We start from the raw sequence: 27556 nt of genomic DNA, 5'->3' as shown, positions 1-27556 counted from the left end.
AATAAGTAGCCTATATTGTTTTAAATTGTTTTAGCTATATTATCAACACCTAGGCTGTATTGCCGTGCTGAATTTGTTTCCCTCTCGTCCACTTGGAGGAATTATTGTCCTATTCTAAATAGCCTAAATGAAACAACATGAAATACCATCTCCAGCAACTGGGTGGGGATGGAGTGACATCACGACCATATAAATATAATGCAGCCTACAGGCAGCTCATAACGACTCATAACGACACACAGACAACTGCGGAAGACCGGGACCGAGTCTCTGAATATCGAAGACAAGCGATGAAGCCTGGTTGTGTATCTAAGTTCCTGGTACTATGTTTTATCCTCAACATATCAAAGTCTATGGCCGAACATGGTAAGTCCCTCCTGGCTGATTTGTATGGTTCTCCTGAGTAGACTAAGTAGACTGCAATCAGGCCGACTGTCAGTCAGGCCAGCTGTCAGTGTGAATGCTGATTGATCGTTGGTATTGTTTAAAGTAGGCCTATTGAGAAGACTATTATTATCTGCTTCATTATTGATTAAAGTGATCCGTTTCTTATGATCATGTTTTGAACCGTGCATCAAAAAACTGTCCCATCAATCAATGCTAATTTGCCTTATTTCCGGTTATCGAATTCCTTCAAAACAATTTAATCGATAGTAGTTATGATATGGGGCGTTCACATCACAGGGAATTATGGGGGAAACATTTTCGCAACGTCGGAAAGTTGTCGTTAACGACGAAAATGTTTTCCCCATGATTCCCAGCGATCTGAACGCGCCAGGAAATATGCTCATTAGATCTATCCATCCATCTTTCTCCATCTATTCGGACCGACTGCATTGATTGCGGTGCAGGCTGATCTACGCACACCCTTTCTCTGTTGATTTGCCGCTCCCTTGCGTCTTTTAGTTGCGCGTGAAAAGTGTTGAGTGAAAGACGCGCGTTTGGGAAGAAGAAAAAGTCTTGCTTAAGGTCTGAGAACGCAAATAAATGCCTCAAACTAGTGCTGTCATTTTAAAATAACAACGTAACGTTTGTTTTATTACTGTTGTTATTTTAACGCAATTAATGTGGACACTCCGCTATTTGGTTTCATTTAGGCCTACTACTTATTAGAGCATGTAGTAGACCTACTGCTCAATACTCAACCTAAAATTACGTCCAGGGTATCAAAATGAACAAGAACATCTAATGTGCATTTTTATGTGATTCCCAACATCTGAACAAGAGAGAAAAAAGGCAAAAATAAAGGCCTCAAAGAGCTTTTCAGAGACCTTCTCTAAAATGGCAGGATCCTTTCCCTCTCCCTCCCTCCTTCCATGTCTACTGCCTATCCGCCTCACTGTGTGGACTGTGGACCTTGTTGGAATTCAACCAGAACTTAGTTTTGTGTTACTTAGTCTATATATGCCTTTCGAGTAAAAAATGGCAAGAACAAGTCAATAGGCTTTACTTTACTGAATCTATCCATAGGCTATGTTACAGTTTAAAATATTTTTATTTGGCTATATCATTTTAATTCTGATTTAACATTATTTCCATGTTGTTACTTTTCAATATCTGTCATTAGGCTAAATAAAGTCACATTTGGCAATGAGCAGTGTCCAAGTAACCTATTCTCGCAATATAGTCCCTAAAGGTTTTCTTATGGTTTGACAGTCCTCCTCAAAACAAAATTACAAGGTGTCTTAAAGGAGACATATTATATAACCAGGTGTGAGTGTGATTAGCCTAACAAGCCGTTTGGAAAATCTGCCCCATATGACATTACAAGTGGGCGTGTCCAGCTAGATCTATTCCGGATGGATCAGTCTACCATCCTACCCAATGGACTGAAGGAAACGTTGCTCCACTAGTGATGTCATATGGGGCAGATTTCCGAAACGGCTTGTAAGGCTAATCACACTCACACCTGGTGGCATAATATGTCCCCTTTAAAGGTCCCATGCCATGAAAATCTCACTAATCTTAGTTTTCTAACATAAATATGAGTTCCCCTAGCCTGCCCAGTGGCTAAAACTTGTGTTCGGTGTAAAACGAGCACTAGGTGTTCTGCTCGCCTTTGAAAAAACGGAGGCTCAAGCGTGCTGATTTCGAATGTGGTCCCATATGCCGTCATAAAGGATCAAAGGTCCTCCCCTTTCTCTGCCTTGCCCGCCCAGAGAATTTGGCCCGCCAATGAGACATGACTGTGCGAGCGCCGTGTGTGTGTGTGTGTGTGTGTGTGTGTGTGTGTGTGTGTGTGTGTGTGTGTGTGTGTGTGTGTGTGTGTGTGTGTGTGTGTGTGTGTGTGTGTGTGTGTGTGTGTGTGTGTGTGTGTGTGTGTGTGTGTGAGTGATTGCACACACTGTAACTCAAGTGTTTGCTGTTGGTGTTATGGCCTATAACACATCGGCTCTTTGACGTCTCTTGTATTTCCACAACGAGACTGTAGTGGGGGTCATCTCAGCCATGGTTGAGAAGGAATTGGGGGAAAGGAACTTTGGCATTGACTCCTTGAAGTTCATGAACCACGACATGCGGCCTGCTGCCGTTTGCCGCGAGGCACCACCGCTGCGAAGCACCACCCGGCAGCCAGCAGCAGGCAGCGCGCGGTTCAGTCTACTTCAGATTGATGTGGAAGTGGAAGAACCATTGACGTCGGAGAACCCGACGCGGTCGTTTCAGATTTATAATATCCCCTGGAGGCTCACACAGCTATTGGCCGTGATAATATATATTATATGATATAGATATCTACGTATAATATGATATTATTTAGACATAGAGTTCCAGGTCTCCCGTGTGTCCTACAATATTTACAGAACACGGCTAAAGGCTGTGTGCGCCTCGCCATTGCGATACACCCACTGTAAACAGAGCGCATGGTCAGTGGCGTAAATATCGGCGGTGCAACCGGTGCAGCTGCCCGGGGCCCAGAGGGCGTCAGGGGCCCATGGAGGAAGAAAACAATATGTATCATTTGTAGGGATCGACCGATACGGATTTTTTAGGGCCGATACGATACCGATATTTTTTTATCAGCCTTAGCCGATACGCCGATACACCAATACCGATATTTAGAACCGTTTTTTTTTTTTCAATCATAAAAATTACCCTGATAACAAATGTTACAAGTCTCAATTTAAAAAAGGAACATTTATTGAACTTCAACATAAAAAAAACAATATTTAACAAATAGTAAAAACCGGTGAGGTAGAACAAGTAAGGTAGAACAAGTAAGAACATGTAGATTAACAACATTTAACAAATATCAAAAACAGGTGAGGTAGAACAAGTAAAAAAATTAAATAAATATATAAACATAAATAAAATGTCACTATTGCACACAGTAGCAACAAGAATATCAGGAAAATGTAATACAGAGTAAATAACAACTTTTTGTGCATATAAGAATTGTGCATTATATTCACATTGCCCCACTTTCAATACTCTTTACCCACACACCCCTCACTGAACGTGCTTAATTTAACAAATATTGAAAACAGGTGCGGTAGAACAAGTAAAAAAGAGTACCCACACACCCCTCACTAAACGTGCTTAATACTCCCAGTTTAGGAGCTGCAGGTTATAATGGAGGAAACAGAGACGCTCTGCATTTGCTCCCGTCAGCCTGTTTCTCTTTTTCTCGTATATCTGGCTGACCTCGCTGAATACCCTCTCACTGGGAACAGAGGAGGGCGGCGGACAGAGAAATCTTCTGGCGAGTGGTGCCAGAAGGTGAAAGCGGGATGCATTTTGTTTCCACCATTCAAGTGGTTGGCCCGTCTGCCTGTCGATCAACGGCTCCCGTAGGTATTGATTTAGCTGCTGAGTGAACTGCTGCTCCTCATCCTGATCAATCTCCTCAGAGGTTGGTCCTTGTGCCCTCAGAAGGTTGGCATACATCTTTTCAAGCATGTCAGACGGACTAGCGTCTTCCTCCACTTCTTCCTCCACCCTTATCCGTTTTGGATCTGGGCCTTGATCATCTGAGGAAGCCCTTTTCCGTTTCTCAGCCTCAGACAGAGCAGCATGCTCTTCCGTTATCCAGGCCTTTGCTTTGCTCAGTGCTTCCGGTGCCAAGGCATGACCCCTGTAACGTGGATCGATCAATGTTGCGAGGACCAAGCATTTGGTCTTGTCTGCATTTCCAAACCTTGCCTTTAAACTGTCTAGCATAGCGTTGCGGAGTGTTTTGATGCCCCTTGTTTTTGCACCCTCAACTTCAAGTAGCATTTTTAGGAAGGTGATGCTGGGAATTATGCATGATATTGATGAGTCTGATTTGCTAATTTCCCGTGTTATCTGTTCAAGCGGGCTCAGTGTGTCTATCAAATTGCCCACAAGAGTCCACTGATCTGCTGTTAAAGTATCAATCTTTCCATGTTCCCCTGCATATACGGTAAGTGCCCGCTTCTGCTCAAGCATGCTCTCCATCATGTAAAGAGTGGAGTTCCAGCGTGTTGGCACCGAATGGATTATTCTGTGCTCGGGGAGGTCCAAATCTTTTTGAATGGCCTTCAAACGCTGTTTGGCCAGTATCGAATGGTTGAAATGGGTAGCAGAAGATTTTAATTTTGCAACGATGTCCTTCACTGCTCGCTGGCTGTTGATCCCATCATTCACCACCAGCTGAAGCAGGACTCTCTCTGTGTCGATGCCCCAATGCCTCAGCAGACTGAGGAACACCTCGCTGATGTATTCACCTGTGTGAGAGCCATCCATGGCTTTGACATTGAGGACAATTTGTTTCCTTTCCCAGTCACTGTTAATGAAATGGCAGGTCAGGCTCATTAGCAGTGTTGGGAACGTTACTTTAAAAAAGTAATTAGTTATAGTTACTCACTACTTGTTCCAAAAAGTAACTGAGTTAGTAACTGAATTACTCTATAATAAAAGTAACTAGTTACCAGGGAAAGTAACTATTTGCGTTACTTTAAAAAAAAGAAAGTTCCTATATGTGAAAGATTTGGATTTTTCTGAGCAGTTTTCACTTGGTCTGAATGTGTTAAATGGTTGAACTGCCCATTCAAGGCCCTGATATGCTTCCAACTGAGGCCCCGTCCACACTAACCCGGGTAAATCTACAAATGCATCAATATTCATCCGTTTAGTCCTTCCGTCCAAACTAAAACAGAGAATTCCGACGCTGAAAACGATGCTTTTCGAAAACGATCGCTGAGGTGGATAAATGTGAAACCGGTGGGTTCGCGTTGTAGTGTGGACAGACGGAGGCTTTCAGAAACGATGACGTTCGATTGCCATGACACTGCCATGACACTGCCACAAGCTTGCGTTATAGACCGAGAAGCTCATCAAAAGGATGGCAGGTGAAATGCAAATGAGGATCTCTCTGTACATTGTACTAATTTATCTCCAGAAACAACTCGACATATTGAGTCAAACATAATCGTTGCTCCAACGCCGGAGGCGAGCGCTGTACTTAATGTTCTTAAGTGATGGTATAAAAAAACGAAAGACGACAGTTCAAACCGTCGCCTACTTGGAGCGGCGTTTCTGGACAAGACCGGGTCGAAAATGATTAACCAGCTGATCAACTGTGAATATCATCTGATCGTGCGCCTGTAATCTTAACAGAGAGGGGTGGCGGAGTAACGTAACCATGACAACAACTGTTTATCAAAATGATTTCTGTGTGGAACGTGGATGCAAAACATTGTGTGAAACGATAGTGTGGACGGTGATCTTTTTCATTGTGGTTGGGCGTTTTTACATTTACCCGGGTTAGTGTGGATGGGGCCTGGATTTCAATTTGCTTGGTTGCAAAGGCTGTGGAACATCTGCCAGATACTTCAGAAAATTCCAACTTTTCATCTGATTGCTCCGTACTCGCCATTTCTGCTGCTTCATCGATTCGGTTTGGTGTGTGCGTTTGCGTGTGTGTGGCGCGCGTGTCCTGGCTTGTGTGTAAAAACACTGGCTCCGATTGGCCACCATGAAACATGACTCTGCCTTAGCCAATCATAATCGCTTATCTCGTTGTTAAACCACCCGGTCTCCTCACTAGCAGTTTGTGTTTGGAGCCAGGGATGCGTTCGGATTACGCAGTTTATTCAATCAATTCATAGTAACGCACTGCATTTTTCGTACAGTAACGGTAACGGCGTTGTAACGACGGAAATAGTAATTAGTTAGAATACCCCGTTACTGAAATAATAACGGCGTTACATAACGCCGTTCTTTTAAACGGCGCTATTCCCAACACTGCTCATTAGGGATTCTGTGTCCCCAGACCAACAATCCGTTGTAAATGACAAATAGGGGCCTGCATTTTCTAACGTTACCAGCTCCTTGATTTTGTTTTCTACTTTTGTGTGAACATCATGAAAGAGGTCAGTGCGATAGAACTTTTCTGTTTTGAGGGAGTATCTTGGCTCCAGCAATGTCACCAACCTTTTAAAACCAACACCAGAGACAACTGTAAATGGCTGATTGTCTGTGGCAATCATCTGAACTATGGCAAGATCAGCTTGTTTGGACCTGGTGTCAGAATTACCCCATTTCTTTTGGGCATCAAACATCTGCACAATAGTAGGCTGTGTTGAACTTGATGCAGTAGAAGCTGATGCTCTATCATCCTTTTCTTTGTGTGCTTCATTATAGGTCTCAACGTGGTGACGCTTCAGGTGGATCCACATGTTTGAAGTATTTTTTCGTCCTCGCATTTCCAGCCCCCATGCTCAAACAAATTGCAGATGTTGCAATGAGCCTTTCCTGGAGTAGGCTCGGTGAAATGCTGCCACACTGGATTAGTTTTCCGCTCTGCCATTTCTTCAAAATAATAAACAATAACACAGATCAGTGTCAATCTTGTTGTGCAATCATCTTAGATTCATATCACCCAAATTATGTGTGCAATGCATCATATGGATGGATGCGTATGATTAACTGTGCAAGGGTAAAAGGCTTCCTTCAACATCTACAACACTGACTTGATTATGCATTGCCTGCTGACATATTGTAAAGGTACGGCCACGTTACGCGAGGCGTTGAAAATCGGCATTTTTGCAGAGGGAACCATTAACGCCCAACGCACCAACGCGCAAAGTTCAACAATTTGAACTTTTGACGCACCTACGAGTGACGCTTAGCCGCGATAGCCAATCAGCGTGGAGCTGACCCGACGTCACTGGCAGAGTAACGAGTGACGCTTGCACAGAAGCATATGGCGGACATCTTTCCTTATTCTGGGTGGAAATAGTAACATAGTTACGCCATTAAAAGCGTTTATGTAAACATTTTTAGCGAGAAATGTGCATTTTACTTTCATAATGTTCGCTCGGTGAGTGTGAAGGATGTTTGGTTTGATAGTTATGACGAAGAGGGAACGCTCCATTCACTTGCATAGGCAGCGTCTTTGGTTGCTAAGCAACCTCAACGTCTTAGGGGGACTATTTCTCTGCTGATCAACACTACGAATGCTGGAAACACACCAGACACACCATGTGAAGTTATTTAACCTGATTATTTTTATTTATATCCGAGATTATTTGAGCTAACCCGATCTAAACTGTATCATGCACCCAAACATGGTGGCGTTTGGGTTTCCTACCTCGGACTCCTAAATCCAGCGCAGCGATGGTGGCTGCGCTTCTTAACGCGAGTAACGCATGCAGTGTGGCCGTAGCATAAAACAGATATAATCTAAACTGCATCAACGTTAAAATGAATACATATTCAGCCAAGTATGGTATCTGACGCTGACTGAAAAACTCAACCACCATTGAACTCGATTGATAACGTCAGCAAACGGCTGTAAACACAAGTAAGGCCTACACGGTGCACTTATGTCTGGTACATGATAAACGTTAACACAAATTAATATTCAACTACGTATAAAACATATCTCTCATCATTAAAGCTCTTCTTGAGTGGGGGCTGCGCTCGATATCACTGGCAACTCTGCCCGCTCCAAGTAGGGAGAGAGGGAGAGACTGCAACGGGTAGAAGGGAAATCGATGATTTGTTGTGGTGGAAGGAGCATGCGAAAACATTTGGCAACGATTGCGCAGAATGTTCTCTCCATCCCGGCATCGAGAGCTGCGAGTGAGAGAGACTTTTCCACGGCTGGATTTGTGATTCAAGAACGGAGAACGAGATAACAATAAAGCTCCTTAATTTGAATGATGTTTAGCTTGTATGTGATTTATCCCGGGCACGGGTCGGGTAACGGGCCAAACATGAACGGGTCCGGATCTAGTGCTGAACTTTGCGGGGGCGGGTCTCAAAAAAATTGACCCGTGCAGGACTCGACACACACCACACGCGTCCAAACCTCAGCCAGCTGGTCGCTAAATAAAACTCACACAAACACCACGGAACAACGTCGGCATTACTTAATCCTATGACCAGTGTTCGTAACAGCTACCGCATCTAGCCACAATGGCTAGCCGTTTTATAGACGAGGCATTCGCATTCCCGTTTTCCACTTGGACCCACAAACTTGCTTAGCTATAGTTGCAAGCAAAGCACATATAGAGCATGCATTTGGCATTCGTGTTTCCATTTCCCCCCCACACACACACTTTCTTCCACTCTTAAAGTTTAAAACTTACCGTTGTTTTGCAGAGCAGGCTTCCAGCACTGCTCTGTACCGTTAGGGTCAGGGAAGGGGGGGGGGCTCCTTTTATATATTAGGTAAAAACATCTAATTTGCTTAATATCCTTAATACATAATGGGGTGCAGTAAGAATTAAAAGGCGTCTTCCAGTAGCGCTAATAACATGGATAATAAACAGTGAATCACCATTGTGCGAATTCCCTACTAGACCAAACGAGACTCGTAGTGGTGGGTAAAAACAATACTTTATTAAAGCTTGCAATTGTGATGTAGAATAAAAACTCGCCAAATGTGGACAGAAGCAGCCCAAATTGTATACACCCGCCCAAGGTATCTTTTCCCCGCCAGACGTAAACAAAAGAAGCCCAATTGGGCGGAAAACCGCCCAATCTGGCAACACTGCACTCTTCTATTGGGGGAGGGGCAATGCATGGTCTGCAGTGAACTGCAGCGTGGCTAGCAACACAGAGCTGCCTGTGTGGACGCCTGTTTGTAAATTATGGTGAAAAAAATATCGGCGAAAATCAGCCGCGTATCGGCCGATACCGATACACGTAAAAAACGCGAATATCGGCCGATAATATCGGTCGATCCCTACTCTCTACGCTCTCGTTCCCTGGCTGATTTTTTTTCTCTATCCTGGCCCCAACAACCGTTTAAGCTAAAACGTTTAAGCCCAGTTTATACCAATATTTCACTGTTTCTCCCGATCTATTATACATTTTTAGATCCATACACACTATTAGTTACTATTATCTAATATCACCGTAACCTCCTTGTTACTACACGTATATACATATTTATTAATGAATGCCTATTATTATTATTTATATATATATATATATAACACCAACCGCGCTTCAACGGGTTTCCCTTTACCGTTCCCGACAGACTCTAGCTGCCCTTTCTGTTACCTATATAGCCATATATATATTGACGGAACCGGAGCTTTACCGTATGTTCCTATAACAGAGTTTCCTTGAACGAGGCCTAAGTTCAGATATAAGTTTACGTATACCGAAACATTTATATACCGTTCCTGTAACGGATTTTATTTGGAAGCTTTGAACAGTATTGTGATCTCACCTGCTCGAATTCTTTTTCCTTTGGATACCGTACTGAATACCCCTACTTCATCCCCCACAGACACCCTTTCCTCGACCCCATTAGTCTGGTTACAGTCACCTGGAGGCGAGGTAGAGCTTTGGGACTGACACCGAATCCTCAGACCTGACTTGGCAGCCAACTAGGGATTTTTCACGGGATCTTCAGGTTTGGTATCCCGGACGAGCCCCCAAATTGTCGTGGCAATTTCTCTATCAGAGTTTGCGTCTAAGAAAGATGAGATATCTAGATGCAAAAAGCACACAATACTGTTGACAATTAGTGGTCACATATATTTGTAATAAAAGTACGAACAAAGATACAACACAACACGCATCAACAAACAACATAACAGGAATACATTACAATAATCTGAGGCCTCAGATGGGAGCTTCTCGTTGCGTGTTACTTCATACTTAAAGGTACGCTCGAGAGAAGTCCATTGAGTGTTCGAATCAATGAGTTCTTATTCACTTCGGTTGGGTTCTGGAGGGGGTGTGTCCCCCAATAAACCAAAAGCCTTTGTGTACCAGATGGTTATCTTTACAGCTGAAGCTGCCCTGGATGCCATTGGAGGGGGTAGCGGCCGTGCCATCTAACCCTCTGGCTTCGTTGACGCTAGCCAGGGGGTCGAGGAACAGGCCCATACATCAAAGGATTGCATGGAAGATGATTTACAACAAATGAAAACATAGGAGCAGGCAGGCAATAAAATGCATCACACGACCCTCGAAGATTCACGCTTTAGATGACCCACAAGGAGAGAGAAGGCAGGCAATATATGCATCACACAAAATAGTAACAAAACTTAAGTTCATAGCTAGACCAAAAATGTAACAACATGTAGATTTTCCATCACAGGATCCATCTCAAAACAGTGTCATTGTTCTTGTAATTCAGCACTCCGATTAATGAGGAGTCACAAGGGACACTGAAAAGTGGATCTGGGTGCTGGTGTACACGGCACAGCTGGCTTCCATCCCTCTCCTCTATGACCTCACAGCATTCGCCGCGATTCAAAATAAAATAAGAATTGGACCTCTGCCTACCATACTCTAACGTGTGATTGGTTTCAATATAATCTAGCCATAAACTGTCATTATAGCAGGCTTCAGACCAAAGATTTGTGAAGCAAAAGCAGGCTTCAGATCAAAGATTTGCGAAGAAAAATACATGCAAAATCCTACAAACCGGCAATATTTTACAACACAGATACCACAATTCAGAAGGGTTCACACCCATACAACCTCTCACTTTACTTTACTCTCACTTTACAATACCACTCACTTTTACTAACTAGCCTGCTGGTAAAGTTAACCAATAAAGCTTTAGCCAAAAGGTTATGTGATTTTATTAGCATACTTGTTACGCGACTGATGTTTTGCAAAGAGTAGTGTTCCTCACGCAAAGTGGATACGTCTTTTCTTCTACTCTCCTAATCATCGTGAAGCCCCTGCTGGACTTGACTGACGTTAATGGCAAGACGTCATCAACACTGAAGTAAAGGTGTTCTAAAACCTTGTAACTGCAATTCAACATGTCAACTGTCTTACGACGACTTGCAACGTTCAATTCACACTGCTGCAACCTCTATCTGCAACGGTTTTGTTACGTTGCATTGTGAATCTTTGTTCTGAATTGACTTTTTAAGGCTGACAAGGCTTTTTATACATACCTGACATGAATGAGGTCAACAGGGACTGGAGGGAATGATCTATGATGCAAAAAGAAATGTATAGGAAATGAATGTAATTGTTTTAAACGGTACAGTTCATGATACATGCAGTGTGTGAAACAGTACAGGACTAGGCCTAGGTTTCGTGCAGGTAAAGAAGATGGGAATGTGTAAATTCATCTTAAATCAAAACTGAAAGGTCCTAGAAAACATTGGGCCAGGTGTTACTATTATTAGCCTATTATAGTGATTGGTGGATTTCTTTAAACTTGACTGACAACAAGTGATGTCAAGATCACTGGTCGATTTTTGTTTCATTTTTTAGAACATGACGTCACACAAGCGTCAATCGCGTACTCGTTCATATTTCTAGCTTTTATGTATTTTCTGTGATCTTAGATAAATAAATAAGTGGGTAGATAAGCGGGTGGGGGGGATTTGTATTTGAGTGGAGCATTACATTTCTTTCTGTTTTCGATGCAGTTTTACTGGAGCCAATCACCCCCTGGCGCGCTATTGGCTGGTGTAACCCAATAAGGACAGGGAAGCGACGGCAAGCAGCTTTTTGATCGTAGGTCTGATTGGTTGAAGGACTATCCAATTGAGTACAGAGTCATTTGAACTACAGCAGTTGATCTAGATCTCGCCTCTTGATTCACAGCAGCCTCCCGTGTAATCTACGATGGAGCTGCCAGGCTCATTTCCTCCCATTCCCGCGAACACTTCACGGTTGAGACCCAGACCACAGTGATACGTGGTCGTTTTCGCTTGAAATCCTCAATAAGGTAAGTTAAGATTACCATTGGTGGCATTTAGTCTGCAGACAGAGGGACACATAGCTAACCAAATGCTTATGAAATTCTTGCAGTTTGGTACAACACCAGTGCTAAGTGCTACCTATCAGATTCAGTACCTAATGGTTCTGCGCAGGCGCATGATGACGTGTAAAATTGTAAAATCCATTGTACCCCTGAAATCTCCAATAAAGAAGTTTTAATACAGCATCAAATTATGCTCCCCATATTCTTATGTGTCAGGAAGCGTATTTAATCTATAGACCAACTGCCTCTATCAAACGATGCTCCCACTACAGAATCACGTTGTTGTACACCACTACTCACTCCATGTACACTGTAAGAATATGCGGTGCATAATTTGATACTGTATTATTATAACACCTTTATTGGAGATTTCAGGGGTACAGTATGTGTATTTTATACCACACCACGGATAAATAGCGTAATCATGCGCATACGCGGAACAAAGTAGGTAGCACAATATGATGGGTAGCAGAAATTGGCAGAACACCCAGCTTGACGGAGTAAAAGAAGACATGGCGAGGAACGGAAAGCTACGGTATGAAGCTATCCTTTGTTTAGACAAAGTAGATTTTTCGCGCCTTGTAGTGCTAGCACTACCATTGCAAGCTTGTGCAACAGCATTATAGTTAACAGATAAATGCAATGTTGGGACTGCACGCGACATCTTTGTTGATTCCCGCCCGATTTCGTCGATATTAGCAGGTTGTCATTGCACATCCAAAGGCAAGCGAAATTAATGCAATCTTAAAACTGTAAAAGCCCATTAAATCATAAACTACTCTGAATGAAAGGTTAAATGTGACATCAAGTTACAGAAGCTACAGCTGGCTCACAATGGCATTTTATAGCAAGGCCGATAGCCCCGTCGGCCTGTTGAGTTAGCCAAGTAGCCTGCTAAAGTTTGCAGTATTCTTGCTGTCTTCATCATACTTCGTGGTGTTGAATTAAACAATTACTAGACTTGGGTGTTAAGTGTAATTTGCCTCTGCCTATTGTAAAGTATTCGGTTACTTATAATAAAAGACGTCCACACATCGGTCCAAGTTAAATCAACGTCTTTACTTTCGGTCCGCGTCCGCCAAGGGCGTCAGTTTGTTTTTAGAAGTGGTGGGGACAATAACCATAAGCTTGAGTGTGGTCTGAAAAGTGCTGGGTACCCTTATGTAAGCTATTCATCCATTCAACGCTGCATTACAATATGCTCTACAGTGTATTGTCAGGTGTTGAAATTATTCGAATATTCGAATACTGGTTCAGAAAATTAGTATTTGAAGCTTAAATCAGTATTCGGAGCTTCGTTATTTGTTTTTTCCACGTAGGTGACTTTACCAGAGCGAGGGAGGCAAACTATAAGCGTCAGCGACACCAAGCAGAGAAGCGAGAGAGGTGGAGGAAGAATAGATATCTTGTTTCCCTTTACTTTATAACACAACATTAGCGGGATCTCTGGAGGAAAAGTAATACTTAAAACCTTAGCTTAGTTGTTTGTTTACGTTCGCTGTACAGCGCCGCGCCAATCAACTGTGACTGGCTTGCTGCAGAGCGTGAGCGTCTTGGGAATACCCGGTCAATATAATGGATATAATATGGACACATAAGACAATCAATATTCAGGATTTGTTATGGATTTATTGTACAAATTCCCTGAAAAGATGCACGTTCCAGGATGAATTGAAAAGCTCCCGTAAGGGCTGAGATGACAGAGAACAGCTGATTTGGAACGGAGCAACAGCTGTTCGCTTTCACGGGGAAAAACTAAGGAACTTCAACCTACTTAGGCCTACCAATTAACGTTCAAAAAGCTATTAAATCTTCAACAAAATATGCAGATACTGTCAAATCGGTTCCAGGGAGTATATAAGGATTATTAATGTTGTTTTTGATGGTGTTTTTTTCTGGAACGAGTATTCGAATATTCGCTCGGAAAAACCAACGAGTATTCGAAGCCTGAAAAATGGCATTCGGGCCAGCCCTATGAAGATCCTATTCGAACAATAAAAGTTGAAAACCACAGTTTGTGTTTTGGCTTGTTTTGCAAAACAGCGTTGGAAACACCAGGGTATTGGCTCGGGATATGTAGGCCTAATACTAATACACACAGGACAAAGAACAGTGTTGGCAATTTAACACTTATCTTGACATCAACAGAGTTTACCAGACAAACAATGCCAGACTGTAAAGGGGGTCAGCCTTCAGCATCAGCCTTTTGAAGACGCGCAAGGGCTGCTGGTAGCATATGTTATGCTGCATTAAAAAAAGAAAAATACAAGCACCCAGAGGAGAATTGCATCTGCCAAATCCTGACCACCAGTAAACACTTGCGAAGGACCAATGTAGACTTCACTCGTTACAACATCATAAGAAAATTGTCCGCAAATAAAATCCCCTTCAGTTTAGGATAATCACACAGGTTATGCGAGAACATATTTATGTCAGGATAGGCCTACCGGGCTCCAAGTCGTCACATATCTCAATCAGACAAAACCAACTATAACCACATTGGCATAGCAATCGCACCGTGTGTAGCTGCTACTAGCTGCAATCTATATATACAATGCATACTAACTGGAGCACAAACCAGAATCAGATCACAATCGCTTAGGACCGTGGGTAACCTTTGGCCAGGTCATCACGAGCAAACAGAACCAGCAGCAACGTTTACGTAAACCATACGTAAACGTTTCTTACCTTATGTGGCCCTCCACATGCAGGCTAGATGACGTATCCATATCGATATCCAGTGTCACAAACATGCTTTTTATAGGAAGCAAAAGGACCGGCTATTTTCTGAATAAAAATGTCAATTTTGGCTGTCTGTCTTGAAACTTCTCCAGTGCGTTCACCCCAAAATGCAACGGGACGACAAGATCCCATACAAAGTGAACGTATAGACGCGTATCGGGCGAATATTTTTGATTTGTCGCGCCACACTTTCGCCGTGCACAGGCAAGCGCGTTCACGAGGATTTGTGGCGCGAAAAATGTCAACTTTGACACGAATTTCGCGTGATGACAGCCAATCAGCTTTCAACAGCGTGGCCACTGAGTGACATGTGTAACGTAACAGCGTTCAACCGTCAAACTCAGCGCAGTGCAGTCCGGGGTGTACTGCAGCATGGAGGAGAAAGTGATTGTTGCCGTTTGCGACTCTCGGAGCTCTATATATAATAGTATATAATATAATATAATTGTATATATAATATCACGGCCAAAAGCTCTGTGTGCCTCCGGATGGCCGTAGCGCAGGGAGCTCATAGGGATTGGGCTTCTCGGGAGTCGGGGTTTGTTTACCGGCGTTGCCATGGGTTCCGGTTTGTGTGTTCCAACGGTTTATTAGGTAGGCCTATCTAATAAATGATGTCTTCGAGCGCGCCTATCGCATGATTTTAGACTCGACGATTTCGGTTGAGTATGTGGGGATTTTTAATTTTTTTTTACACATTTTTAAAAGTGGTGGGGACAAAATTCGTTTTTCAAATAGTGGGGGGGACATGTCCCCCCCGTAATCGACGCCTATGGCGTCCGCGCATGCGTGCCCCGTAACAACGTATATCCCGGTACGTAATTTACAGGTGATCATACAATTCTATTACATCTCCCCCTTGAGATTCTTACGACCTTAACACTGAAATTATCAACATTGGCTAGGAACATCACTTAAGGATTATTAAAGCACTATTCTGTTAATTCTATTACCAAACTAGGAAAATGTTTATGGACTTCTGGAACTCAATGTAAAACCAACCAATACATTCCGACACGGTATGATAGACATTTCTGGAACTCTTTTCACATTAAAGATGAAACACTTCTCAATGTTGGAACTCAATGCAATATTACCAATCTCATGTATCACAGTGCACTGTATGATATACATTTCTGGAACTCTTTTCACATTAAAGATGGAACACTTTTCATTGTTTGAACTCAATGCAATATTACCAATCTCATGTATCACAGTGCACTGTATGATACACATTTCCGGAAATCTTTTTCTTTCTTTCCTAGTGTCAAGTGACACGAACGCTCACAAGTCCAGTCTCTGAACTGGTCTACTGACCCTGCCTGACCTGAGTCAGGCCATCAGCAACTGCGCCCATGCTAGTGTCAACCGTTGTAGGGCTTCTCCCCGGGTCACTGGACGGCTGCTCTGGTGGAGGACCCAGTGTAATAGCTCTCCTTTGTTCCTGACAAGGCTGGCAGGCTGAGACTTTCTGCTTGATGTGAGCTGATATACCCGGCCACCAGACGGCAGAGTTAGCTCTGTCTCGGCATTTAGTCAGTCCCTGATGACCATCATGGATACGTTCTAACACGTCTGCTCTCAATGTCTCTGGGATTACTATCCTATTGCCCCTAATCACCAGGCCCTGGTGGACGGACAGCTCGTCTCTCACGGGGAAGAACTCTCTAACTGTTGGGTGTGTCTTACCTACGTGATCAGGCCACCCGGACTGTATGTATCTGGTCACAGCTTGTAGTGTGTCATCAACAACTGTGCCAGATGGGAGTCGTTTGAAACAGTACCTGGCAAATGGTTTGATAAAGGTTGTCAGACTCTGACAATCCTTGTCTAGCGGTATCTCCCTCTCCCTCTTAACGGCCTTGGTTAATTTTCGTAGGTCAACGCAGATACGCACCTGTCCTGATTTCTTTGGAGCGAGCACCATGGGAGCGCACCACTCCGTGGGCTCCGTCACCCTTTCTATGACGCCTTTGGTCTCCATTCTGTCCAGCTCCAGCTTAACAGACTTCATGAGGGGAATGGGGACTCTGCGGGCAGTGTGGACAGCATAGGGTTGGGCATCCTCCTTGGGCGCTATTTGCACCGGCTGTGTTTTTAGCAGGCCGAACTCTCCTCCGGAGCCACGGACCTCACAAATCCTCTTCACAAGCCCCATTTTCTGTGCCGCCGCTCTGCTAAGCATGTTGCTCACACTCTCTCCTCCAACTACCTAGACTCTGAATGAGTACTTTTTGTCCTTGTGCCACACGTTCGCTGTGAATTGGCCAATGCAGTTCAATCGCCCGCCTGGACTACACAGCATGGCCTTTGCTGGGTGTAGTTCAGTCACTTGGCTGAGACTTTTGAAAGTCTCTTCACTCATAATGCACACATCCGCTCCAGTGTCTATTTTAAAACTAACTGGCGTGTGGCAGATATTGAACTTTACTGTCCATTGCCCGCCACTGCTTGAGGATGTGCATTTTACTGAGCCTAGAAAGTAAGCTGCATTTTCTTTATGCTCGCTGACTTCATTCACTACCATTTTACTTTTGCACATTCTTCCCAGTGCCCAATCTTCTTGCACTTGTTGCATGTGGACTTAATTTCAGGACAATGTTATTGAATCTTGTGCGGCATTTTCCCACATCTGTTACATGTCTTACCCCGTTCGCTGCGTCTGCGTTGTTGGTCCGTTTCGTTATTTCGCCGTTCGTCCGTTTTGAATTTGCTAAAGCCCCGCGCGACCTCCTCTACAGCACATGCACCTTGCTGGCTAACCTGAGCTTTCACCTCCTCCTGTTGACGAGCCTCCTGAACTGTCATCTCTAACGTGAGATTTGAGATAAACTGCAGTTGCCGGGAGAGTTCTTTGTCCCTGATGCCCACCACAAACTGGTCCCTAATGTGCTCTTCACGAGTAACTCCGAATTCGCAATGCTCAGAAAGTTCATAAAGGGCGCAAATAAAAATCTCAACCTTCTCCCCCGCACGCTGCACACGTTGGTAAAAGCAAGCCCTCTCGTGGATGACATTCCGTTTCGGTATAAAGTAAGCATCAAATTTCCCCATTACTACCTCAAAATCCTCTCCGTCATCTTCTTCATCAAAATGGAAAGACCCGAATATGTTCTCTGCTTCCCCGCCTAAGGCGGACCTGTACCCCTCCGTCCTCTTGATCCAGCTTCGTAGCCGTTCGATACCGCATGAAGCGTTTCTTCCAATCGCTCCATTCTGCAGGTCTCTCGAAGCAGAAACTGTCCGGCGGATTAAACTTCGGCATCGTCGGCTCGAACTACTTCTGACACCATGTAAAGTATTCGGTTACTTATAATAAAAGACGTCCACACATCGGTCCAAGTTAAATCAACGTCTTTACTTTCGGTCCGCGTCCGCGCATGCGTGCCCCGTAACAACGTATATCCGGGTACGTCATTTACACGTGATCATACAATTCTATTACACCTATAAGCACATATCATTTGAGTTACATTAGTGTTTAACCAGCTAGTTCATTAGCTATTGGCTCATTAGCTAACGCCTGGATATCGTTGTCATGATAGTACTATAGCTAATTTAAGATTTATCGAATGTTATCGATATCAGAATAGTCTATACTACTAAAATTAAAAATACAAACATTGAAAATAAATAGCTACTTCAAATTGACTTACCTTACCTAATAATTAATAATTCTAGTAATTGTTTTAAGAATTTCTTCTGTCTTCTATCTCTTTCTCTTCTGTCTCAAAACCAACAAAGGCACATTTGGAAGTACTTGGTATTTAACCGTCTTTATTTCACGAGCTCTAACTTTGGGAGTACTTGGTATTTAACCGTCTTTATCGCACGAGACCTCTGAGGCCTGGTTCTATATTTCTATAAACGCCATTGCATTTGCGGGTGCCGTATGGTTGACTAACGCGACACGCGCTACCTTGCCAGCGGTATTTCTTGCACAAATTATTTCCCAGATTCTGGGAAATAAGTTTTGTATTGCTGTTCTAACAGCAATACAAAATCATCACTTGGTTTTTATGGCATACCAACAGTGAGTAAACGGCAAGGGACAGAACCAGAGGATTTGAGCCAGCGTTTCAACCTTGTTTTTGTTCAATTGTTCCTTTTGCGTCACTTTTGGGCATTCTGTTATTCAATTTCGTTTTGGTTCAATTCAACCACACAGAATAGACCATCATATTGCAAAGTACTGTTTAAATACAAATATTAAATTTAAAATGAAACGTTGACATAGAGATTCTTATTTCCTGTGTCATACTGTATACAAATCTTAAAGGCAGCTTTCTGTAACTTACGATTACCACAGGTCATGTTTTAGTGTTATCATTTTTTTCATGTGCTTTTAATGGTGTCACAAATTATAACAATAGAATTACAACAAACTGTAAAACAAAGTGTGGAAATGGTGCCATCGACTTTTTTTTAAAGCAAAATAAGATTTAGGTAAGCATAGACAATCGACTCTTAATCAAATGTTATATCGAAAAGGAAATTTGCATTAACAATGTTTGGTCTTCTCTGTGCCAAGTATTGCACAGGCTGCAGAGGGCATGGAGATTACTTGTAGCTGTCGCTCCTCATAGCTGTGAGCTACTGGCATAAAATCAAGACCGATTTGGTGAAACTCGGTAAACCAGACACAATTGTTCTTGTATAGCTGTCCTCGAACACTTTTTCATTTTGCTTGATGTGTTATCCAACTGTTCCTCAGTATAAGATACGTGTGTGTGAACAGAAAGTATTAAATACTTACATTTTTTCTTTTTCCAGGGACCGAACTGAAGACGCCATTTGGGAGACATCCGGAATCAACAGGACATCTTCACAACACTGACTCGGCATCAACAGTTGAGCCAGCCTCTCTGCAGCTTAAGGACAACTTCAGCTTGATCGAAAACTGGGGGGCAATTACCTTTAGGGTCTATATGTATTTCCCTGTCCATTTTATACCTTGTGAATCACATGGGAATCACTGTTTTAATTGGGAGATGACGGCTAGTCGTTTTGCCAGGGGATCAATGTAGTCCTGCGGTTAACTAGTCATATTCTCATTTGGCTGTATTGTGTTTGTGTGCAGCCAGCACATGGAAGTTCAGGCAGTTGCATATCTATTTTACAGCATTCAAATTGTGATAGACATTACTCTTGATGATTGAGGATTTCCCCTGCATCACATAATTGACACATGAACTGATGTTGGATTGGGACCACTTAATGACTTTTTGATTGAATAATTTGTTAAATGCAATAATTGAATTATAATATTTAAACTGGTGTTATAATGTGTGGTTATTTTCTCATGCAATTCCATACAACATATTGGTTCTGTGGAATTATTATACAATTAACTTAAAATTGCACTAGACAGCAATAACATTAGTTTGGATTGGATTCTGATTAGCAGTCACTGTTTTAGCTATACTCTCCACGTCAGCCTCTCCAAGGCCTTGCCCTTTATGCGCTGTCCTGGTTGAACAATTTATTCCTTCAATGTGTTTTTTTTCACTTGAATCCGTGAAACGCATGAAGTTTGCTTAAAATGTTGTGTTAACATTTGTCATGATTTGGTCCCTGTATATGCATTTAAAATAAATGATTCATCAATGCAGTATATGAATATATTTCATTTCTATTTTTCAACTGGATCAGAGTTTGTGGCAATGAGAATTGTTATGTAGTTCTGGATGGTCAACATTAATCCTAGTTGAGCACAAATATTTGCTGTGGGAATTGAGTCATCACTAAGTAGTAAATAAACAATACAAGTGGTGACATTTTCTGATTGAAGCTAACCTTTGTGCTGGACACAAACAGCCTGTGTAATTCTGAAGTTTGACATCAGGGTAAGCAAATGACCACACCACTACGTCGCCGCGACATTACTTGCGTTAAAAGTGGCAACGTTAGCAAATGACCACACCACTACGTTGCCGCGACATTACTTGCGTTACCAAGCAGCAACGTAAGCAAATGACAACACCACTACGTCGCTGCAACGTTTTTAACAGTACCAAGCGGCAACGTAAGCAAATGACCAAACCACTACGTTGCAGCAACGTATTTATTTTACTTGATGGCAACGTAAGTTACGGATGTAACTATGGATCTGTGAGACCGAGGGATGGCCGTCACTACGGTCTAAAAAGGGAATGAGTACATCGTTCTGCCTATCACCGAAACCATATGTCAAAAAACGTCATGCCCATGACCTCCGGAAGCAGAACATCCAGCGCTTGTAAATAGCATGGATTGCTACCGGGTCGTTCTCCTACCTTGATCGCCTCAGGCTGTTCTGAGCGACAGAAGATAGTGACGGTCATCGGTCTCACAGATCCATAGTTACATCCGTAACTTACGATCTGTATCGACCTCACTCTGACCGTCACTACGGTCTAAAAGGGATGACTAATACCAAAATGGTCGCGAGGAACGTGTTGCTAAAATTGTTAAAAAGTAAAATTAAAAACCTCGCTCGGTCATGGACATGAGGGCGGCATTGCCGACCGAAGCCGGGCGAGTTACATCCACCCTATAAAATCTTGTGAACGTGCATGGCGTAGACCATGAGGCCGCTGCACAGATGTCGTCAGCTGGCACTCCCCTAAGGGCAGCCCAGGATGTTGCCATACTTCTGGTTGAATGAGCCCTTAAACCAGGCGGAACTTGCATCCCGCTCGCTTTGTAGGCATGGGAAATAACGTCTACCAGCCAATGGGACAGCCTCTGCTTTGAAAGAGGTAAGCCCCTCTTTGCTGCCCCGTAGCAGACGAAAAGTTGGGAGTGTGCTCCCCTTAGTGGCTGTGTATGGGTCAGGTAAGCTCTCAAGGCCCTCACTGGGCACAAAAGTGAGCAACCCCTCCTGCTCTGCCTGTGAGGCAGAGGCGGGCAGAAACGCATCCACCTCCAAAACCTGATTGATGGACTGCCTATTAACAAACTTTGGCAGGAAGGCTGGATTTGGCCACTGTGACACACTGGTGCCACCTTCCCTCCACCTGAGGCAATCGTCACTGACAGATAGGGCACACAGCTCCCCAACCCGTCTTGCTGAGCAGAGGGCTAAAAGGAATGCTGTTTTAAGTGACAAAGAGCGTAGATCGGCATCCGCAATGGGCTCGTACGGAGCTTCAGTGAGTGATGCTAAAACCATCGGGAGGTCCCAGCCTGGTGCCCGTAGGGTACGGGCTGGGCGCAAACGGCGTGCTCCCTTCAAGAAGTGGCCCACCAAGGGATGCCTCCCGAGAGGCCCGTTGTTCGTGCCCTGATGGAAAGCAGAAATGGCAGAAGCGTAGACTTTCACAGTACTAACCGCCTTGCCTTGGTCCAGCTGGGACTGCAAGAAACGCAGCACGTGAGGCACAGGGCAAGCCGCTGCTGGCTCAATATCCATACTCTGGCACCAGCCTGAGAAAATTCTCCATCTGAGCGCATAGCTGGCTCTAGTAGATGGAGCCCTAGCGTTGTCGAGTGTCTCCCGAACAGATGCATCTAAACGCTCAGTGACGGGCTCTGTACTGGCCAAACCCAAAGGCGCAGGGCGACCGGGTTCGGATGCCATATCTGCCCACCTGCTTGTGCCAGCAGGTCTGCCCTGCTCGGCAATTGCCATGGCTGACCCTGCAGTAGCTGGAGCAGATCTGAAAACCAGGGTCTCGCTGGCCAACGTGGGGCAACCAGCAGGACTATGTGTTGGCCCTCCTTGATCCTCTGCAGAACCTGAGGGATGAGAGGGATCGGAGGAAAAGCGTACAACAAGCCTGTCGGCCACACTTGTGATAGAGCATCCAGGCCCAAACTGCCCCCCTGCCCCCTCAGAGAGTACCACTCTGGGCAGTGGGTTGTTTCCGCTGACGCAAACAGATCCACTTGCGCAACCTCGTAGCGCATCCAGATCTGTTTGACAACGTCTGTGTGAAGTCTCCACTCTCCCGGGAGTGGTCCCGTCCTGGAGAGCATGTCGGCCCCTTACTGAGGCAAGTCGAGGCCATGCCCACGTCAGTAGTTCCTCCGCCACCTGAAGGCATCTCTGGGACTTTGTCCCCCCATGGTGATTGACATGATACACCGCTGAGGTGTTGTCCGATCTCACCAGAACGTGGTTGCGCTGTATCGCTGGCAGGAATCGCTGAAGGGCGAGGTGAATGGCCTTCAGTTCGAGGACATTTATATGCTCTGACGTCCATGGAGGTTGCCAAATGCCCCTTACCGAACGTCCTTCCCAGACAGCCCCCCACCCTGTTAGGGATGTATCTGTCGAGATGACCTGTCTCCTGTGTGGAAGACCCCCCAGGGGGACACCTCTGAGCAGGAACTCCCTGTTCCTCCAAGGACGCAGGGCTCAAATGCAAGCTCGAGAGACACGCAGCTTGACCTGGCTGTTGTCTCTTGGGTGGAGTTGGAAAGCATTGAACCAGCACTGGAAGGGCCGAGACCTCAGCAGACCAAGTGGAACCACTACAGCTGCTGCAGCCATCAAGCCCAGCAGTCTCTGGGCTCTGTTGGCGGTAACCAGCTTGCCCAGCCGAGAATGCCTCAGGGTCTCGATCAAGCTGTACGCTCTCCGACCAGTGAGAGACGCTTTCATACTGGCTGAATCGAAGAGAATCCCCAGGAACACTGCCTGTTGACGGGGATGCACATTGCTCTTCTTCCAGTTGACTGTAAAGCCTAAGAACTGGATGTGGGCCAACAACGTATTGGTTGCACTACCTGCTCTCGAGAGGGGGCGCATATAAGCCAGTCGTCCAGGTACGGGAGTATTTTCAATCCCCGTGCCTGTAGTGGGGCTAGTGCGGCGGGGACCACTCGGCTGAAAACTCTTGGGGCCAGTGAGAGGCCGAAGGGAAGGACCTGGAACTGGAACGCCCTGCCCTGGAAGGCAAACCGGAGGTATGGCCTGTGTTCCGGGCAGATTGGGACATGGAAATAGGCGTCCTTTAAGTCCAGAGACGTAAACCACTCTCCCCGCTGAATTGACCTTATCACCACTGCGGTGTGGACCATTTTGAATGGCAACACCTTGAGGTACTGATTCAGGGGCCTTAGATCGAGAACAGGCCGCTGACCGCTGTCCTTTTTGGGCACAATAAAATATTTGGTATAAAACCCAACTTGCTGTGCGCTGAGTGGTACCTCTGCTATGGCACCTTTTAAAAGTAGCTCCTGGACCTCCTTGTCGAGCACTGACTTTAAAATTGGGTATCTTACAGGCGTTACCTTGACCCCTAAAAAAGCCGGGGGCCGCCGTTGAAATTGTAGCCGGTACCCACGGGCTACTGTTGCCACAACCCAAGGGTCTGGCACGATCCCCTCCCAGGAGATCCGAGACAACTGGGAAGGGCATCCGACAGGCAGCCCCTGACCGCTATGCAGCACCGCCGCGGCGGCCTGCGTACTTGCTCCTACTCGGTTTCTGTACCCGTCTCCCTCTGGAATGAGGATCTCGGGCTGGGCCTTGGTATGCCGCCTGAACAGGCCGGTCCCGAAAGTTACCAGCTGTCCGTGAAGGCCAGCTGGGCCGCTGTTGCCTGGGCTTACCCCTTGGCGCTTGGTTAGCGGCTAGCCCTGTTCTAATACATATGCGCTGGACCGCCTCCCTAGATGCTGCAGCACGTTCAGTGCGGTTCAACACCGCCTGGGACTCCGGATGAAAAACATGCCCAGGCGCCACAGGGAGATTGAGCAGCTCCGTCCTGATGGCCTCTGGCAGAGAGGTCTGCGCAAGCCACACCTGCCGACGGCACAACACTGCAGCAGCCATCGAATCTCCCATGTCACGTGTAAGCTGGGAGTGAGCCGATAGGGCAGATTCCACCAGGCCCATGGCATCTCCGTCCGCCGGGTCTAGCACAACGATGCCAGGAGGTAATGTTGCCATGACCAAATGGCGACTTATAGGCAACGTTGCTGTATGGTCGTGTGTTAGCTGGGCCTGACCAATCAGCATTCATTAGCAGAATGGTAGCGTGTACGGCCAACAACGGCCCAAACTGTAAGAAATCGAAAGGACATAAGTACTCATTCATTAGACTTTTGAACTATAATCTATATTGAACTTGCGGAATCTACAATAAAATTTGCGATATTTCAACGACAAGCAGGTGAAAGAGACATATTTAGCCTTCTAGCCCCATAGACTCCCATTCAATCTGGACTCGCCCGCGATCACCCCCAGTGGATGTCTAATGGAACTACAACCAAGATCGGTACAATGGGGCATATAGGAAGTGCCCAGGCTCTTCGTAGACGGGCTCTGATAGTAAGCATTATTGGCCCTTAACACTAATATTCGTAATCACTGCCTCAAAAAGATATTGGCCTAAGCAACACATGTTGAGGCTATACTTTTCCATGAACTTTTAAACGTTGCAAACGTGCAAAAATATATAGTATATTTATATACTTATGTGTTATTCAGTCCAATGCTTAAAATAAATCTGTGGCATTCAGTAGGCCAATGCTGCGGTAAAGTGTGTAAAGTATGACCAAGTGTATCTTTCTGTTCAATAGATAGAACTTTATCAATCCCCTGTAGGAGAAATGTGTTAATGTTTGTCCCTATAAAACAATAATGGCAAAAAAATAAATACAAAACCTGACGGTAACTCTAAAGTCAAACCGTCCAATTTGAAGACTCTACTTAACCACTCCCCCTACTCACTTCCAGCAATGCAAAGCGAACAGAACTGAGTCGGGGAGGGCGTAGCCTAAGTAGTTTGTGACCGACCCAGAGAAACGCAACGCAAATTCAATGTGAACATGTATGAGGCTTTAATAAAATCCCGGACGATTTTAAAATTCCGCCCGGACACAATTTTTGTCTCAAAAAGAGGGCATGTCTGGGCAAAAGAGGACGTCTGGTCACTCTTCGTAAGGGGAACCCATTTGATTCCTACCTGTTCCACTGTTAAATAGTGGCGCAAGTTGGTGGGCGCTATCCTGGTAATTTCTCTGCGTGAGGAATACGAAGTGTGGCGTGTGAGCGTGTGCATGAGTCGAATTGCGTGTGTCTCACGCCGAATGAGTGAGACTTGAGAGCCCTGCATCTATCTTCAACGTCCTCACTTTCTAGCCTCAACGGAATGAGACCAACTGCAAATGTACAAAGCTAAACTGTGATTCTGAAAAATGTAATCGAAATTCTGTTTGATATACATGAAGATACAAGTGTGTTGACTTGTTAAATGTTTGAATGAAGGTTAGAGGTTTTAAAATGACCAAGTTACGAAGGTTGAAGTGTCAGAGAATGGGGGGACAGCTCCACCCTCCTCCCATTGACTTCCAATGTAAGAATTTATATTGAAACAGTTAAAAAAATATATATATCTGTTTTGAATTGAAGTGCACGATTCCAAGCTAATCTAAACATTTTAAAATTAGAATGGAGTCTCTAGCTGAAAGATTATGGAAGGAGCATTCACCTAAAAAGTGAAAGTTGACCAGAGGCATTGAATATGTGTTTTAAAGTGGAACTTTCAGTTGGACACAGTAATACTTTCTTTGTATTTCATTCCAGACGACGGTCGAGGCTTTGTTGGCATCGAGAAGGAGAAGAATGCAAACAACAGAAGTGTGAATATCAGCGTCGGAAGTGTGATCATCAGCGTCAGAAGTGTGACCATCAGCGTCGGAGATGAAACGGTCTTGAAGAGTCGGCTGACCACAGTCTTCCTCCCCATCGTCTACATCATCGTATTTGTCGTGGGTCTGCCTGCCAACGCTCTGGCCCTCTGGGTGTTTCTATTCCGGACTAAGAAGAAGAACCCGTCCTCCATCTTCATGGCCAACCTGGCGCTGTGTGACCTGCTCTTTGTCATCTGGATCCCTCTGAAGATCACCTACCACTTAAACGGCAATAACTGGATCTACGGCGAGGGTCTGTGCAAGGTCCTGGTGGGGTTCTTCTACGCCAACATGTACTGCTCCACCGCCTTCATTGCCTGCATCAGCATTCAGCGCTACTGGGGTGTCATCCAGCCATTGTCCCGGCAACGAAAGGACAACACTGTGAGCGTGGCCGTCTCCGTGTTGATCTGGCTGGCGGTCTGGGTCCTAACCACGCCCCTCTTCCTGTACGACCAGACGGTGAGGGTCAGCAACATGGACATCGTTACGTGCCATGACGTCACCCTTCGTAGCCAGAGGGAGTTGGCGGCCGGCTACTTCCTGACCATGGGCATCCTGGGATTCGTAGTGCCGGCGGCGGTGTGCGTGGTGGCCAACGTGCTGATGCTCAAGGCCCTGCGGAGCTCCATGACGGACAAGGCCATCGCCAAGATACGACACAAGGCAGTGCTGCTGATCATCACCGTGCTGGTCATGTTCCTGGTGTGCTTCAGTCCCAGTAACATCATGCTGCTGGTGCACTACAGCCTCCTGCTTGCCCAGATAAGTAACACCAGCTACAACTTCTACATCATCACCCTGTGCCTGGCCAGCCTCAACAGCTGCATCGACCCCTTCGTCTACTACTTTATCTCGGAGGACTTCCGCGAACACGTACGAAACACACTCATCTGCCGCAGCCAGCGCAAGGCAGAGCGCATGCGTTTGTCCTTTAGTGCCTCGGTTCTCAAAGTGGGGTCCCCGGACCCCCGGGGGTCCGTGGCGCGTTGCCAGGGGGTCCGTGAAGAGCTTGTTGTTACAACATAA

At 45.1% G+C, this 27556-nt stretch overlaps 1 protein-coding gene across 1 annotated transcript; it reads left to right on the top strand.

The window, feature by feature from the left end:
- Positions 1 to 27556, top strand: LOC130380919 (proteinase-activated receptor 2-like). Its single transcript, XM_056588349.1, has 2 exons — positions 1 to 366; positions 26421 to 27556. Exons 1-2 carry the CDS (start codon positions 138 to 140, stop codon positions 27554 to 27556), a joined length of 1365 nt encoding a protein of 454 aa, XP_056444324.1. The 5' UTR covers positions 1 to 137.

The sequence above is a fragment of the Gadus chalcogrammus genome, chromosome 4 (genome assembly GCF_026213295.1).
Source record: "Gadus chalcogrammus isolate NIFS_2021 chromosome 4, NIFS_Gcha_1.0, whole genome shotgun sequence".
In the NCBI taxonomy this organism is placed as follows: Eukaryota; Metazoa; Chordata; class Actinopteri; order Gadiformes; family Gadidae; genus Gadus; species Gadus chalcogrammus.
Note: the sequence above shows the minus strand (reverse complement) of the source record. Positions and strands in the feature narration are given on the sequence as shown.

Coding starts and splice junctions, on each gene's coding strand:
- LOC130380919 (XM_056588349.1), top strand. CDS start 138: ATGAAATACCATCTCCAGCAACTGGGTGGGGATGGAGTGACATCACGA. Junction 367..26,420: donor AAAGTCTATGGCCGAACATG/GTAAGTCCCTCC, acceptor ATTTCATTCCAG/ACGACGGTCGAGGCTTTGTT.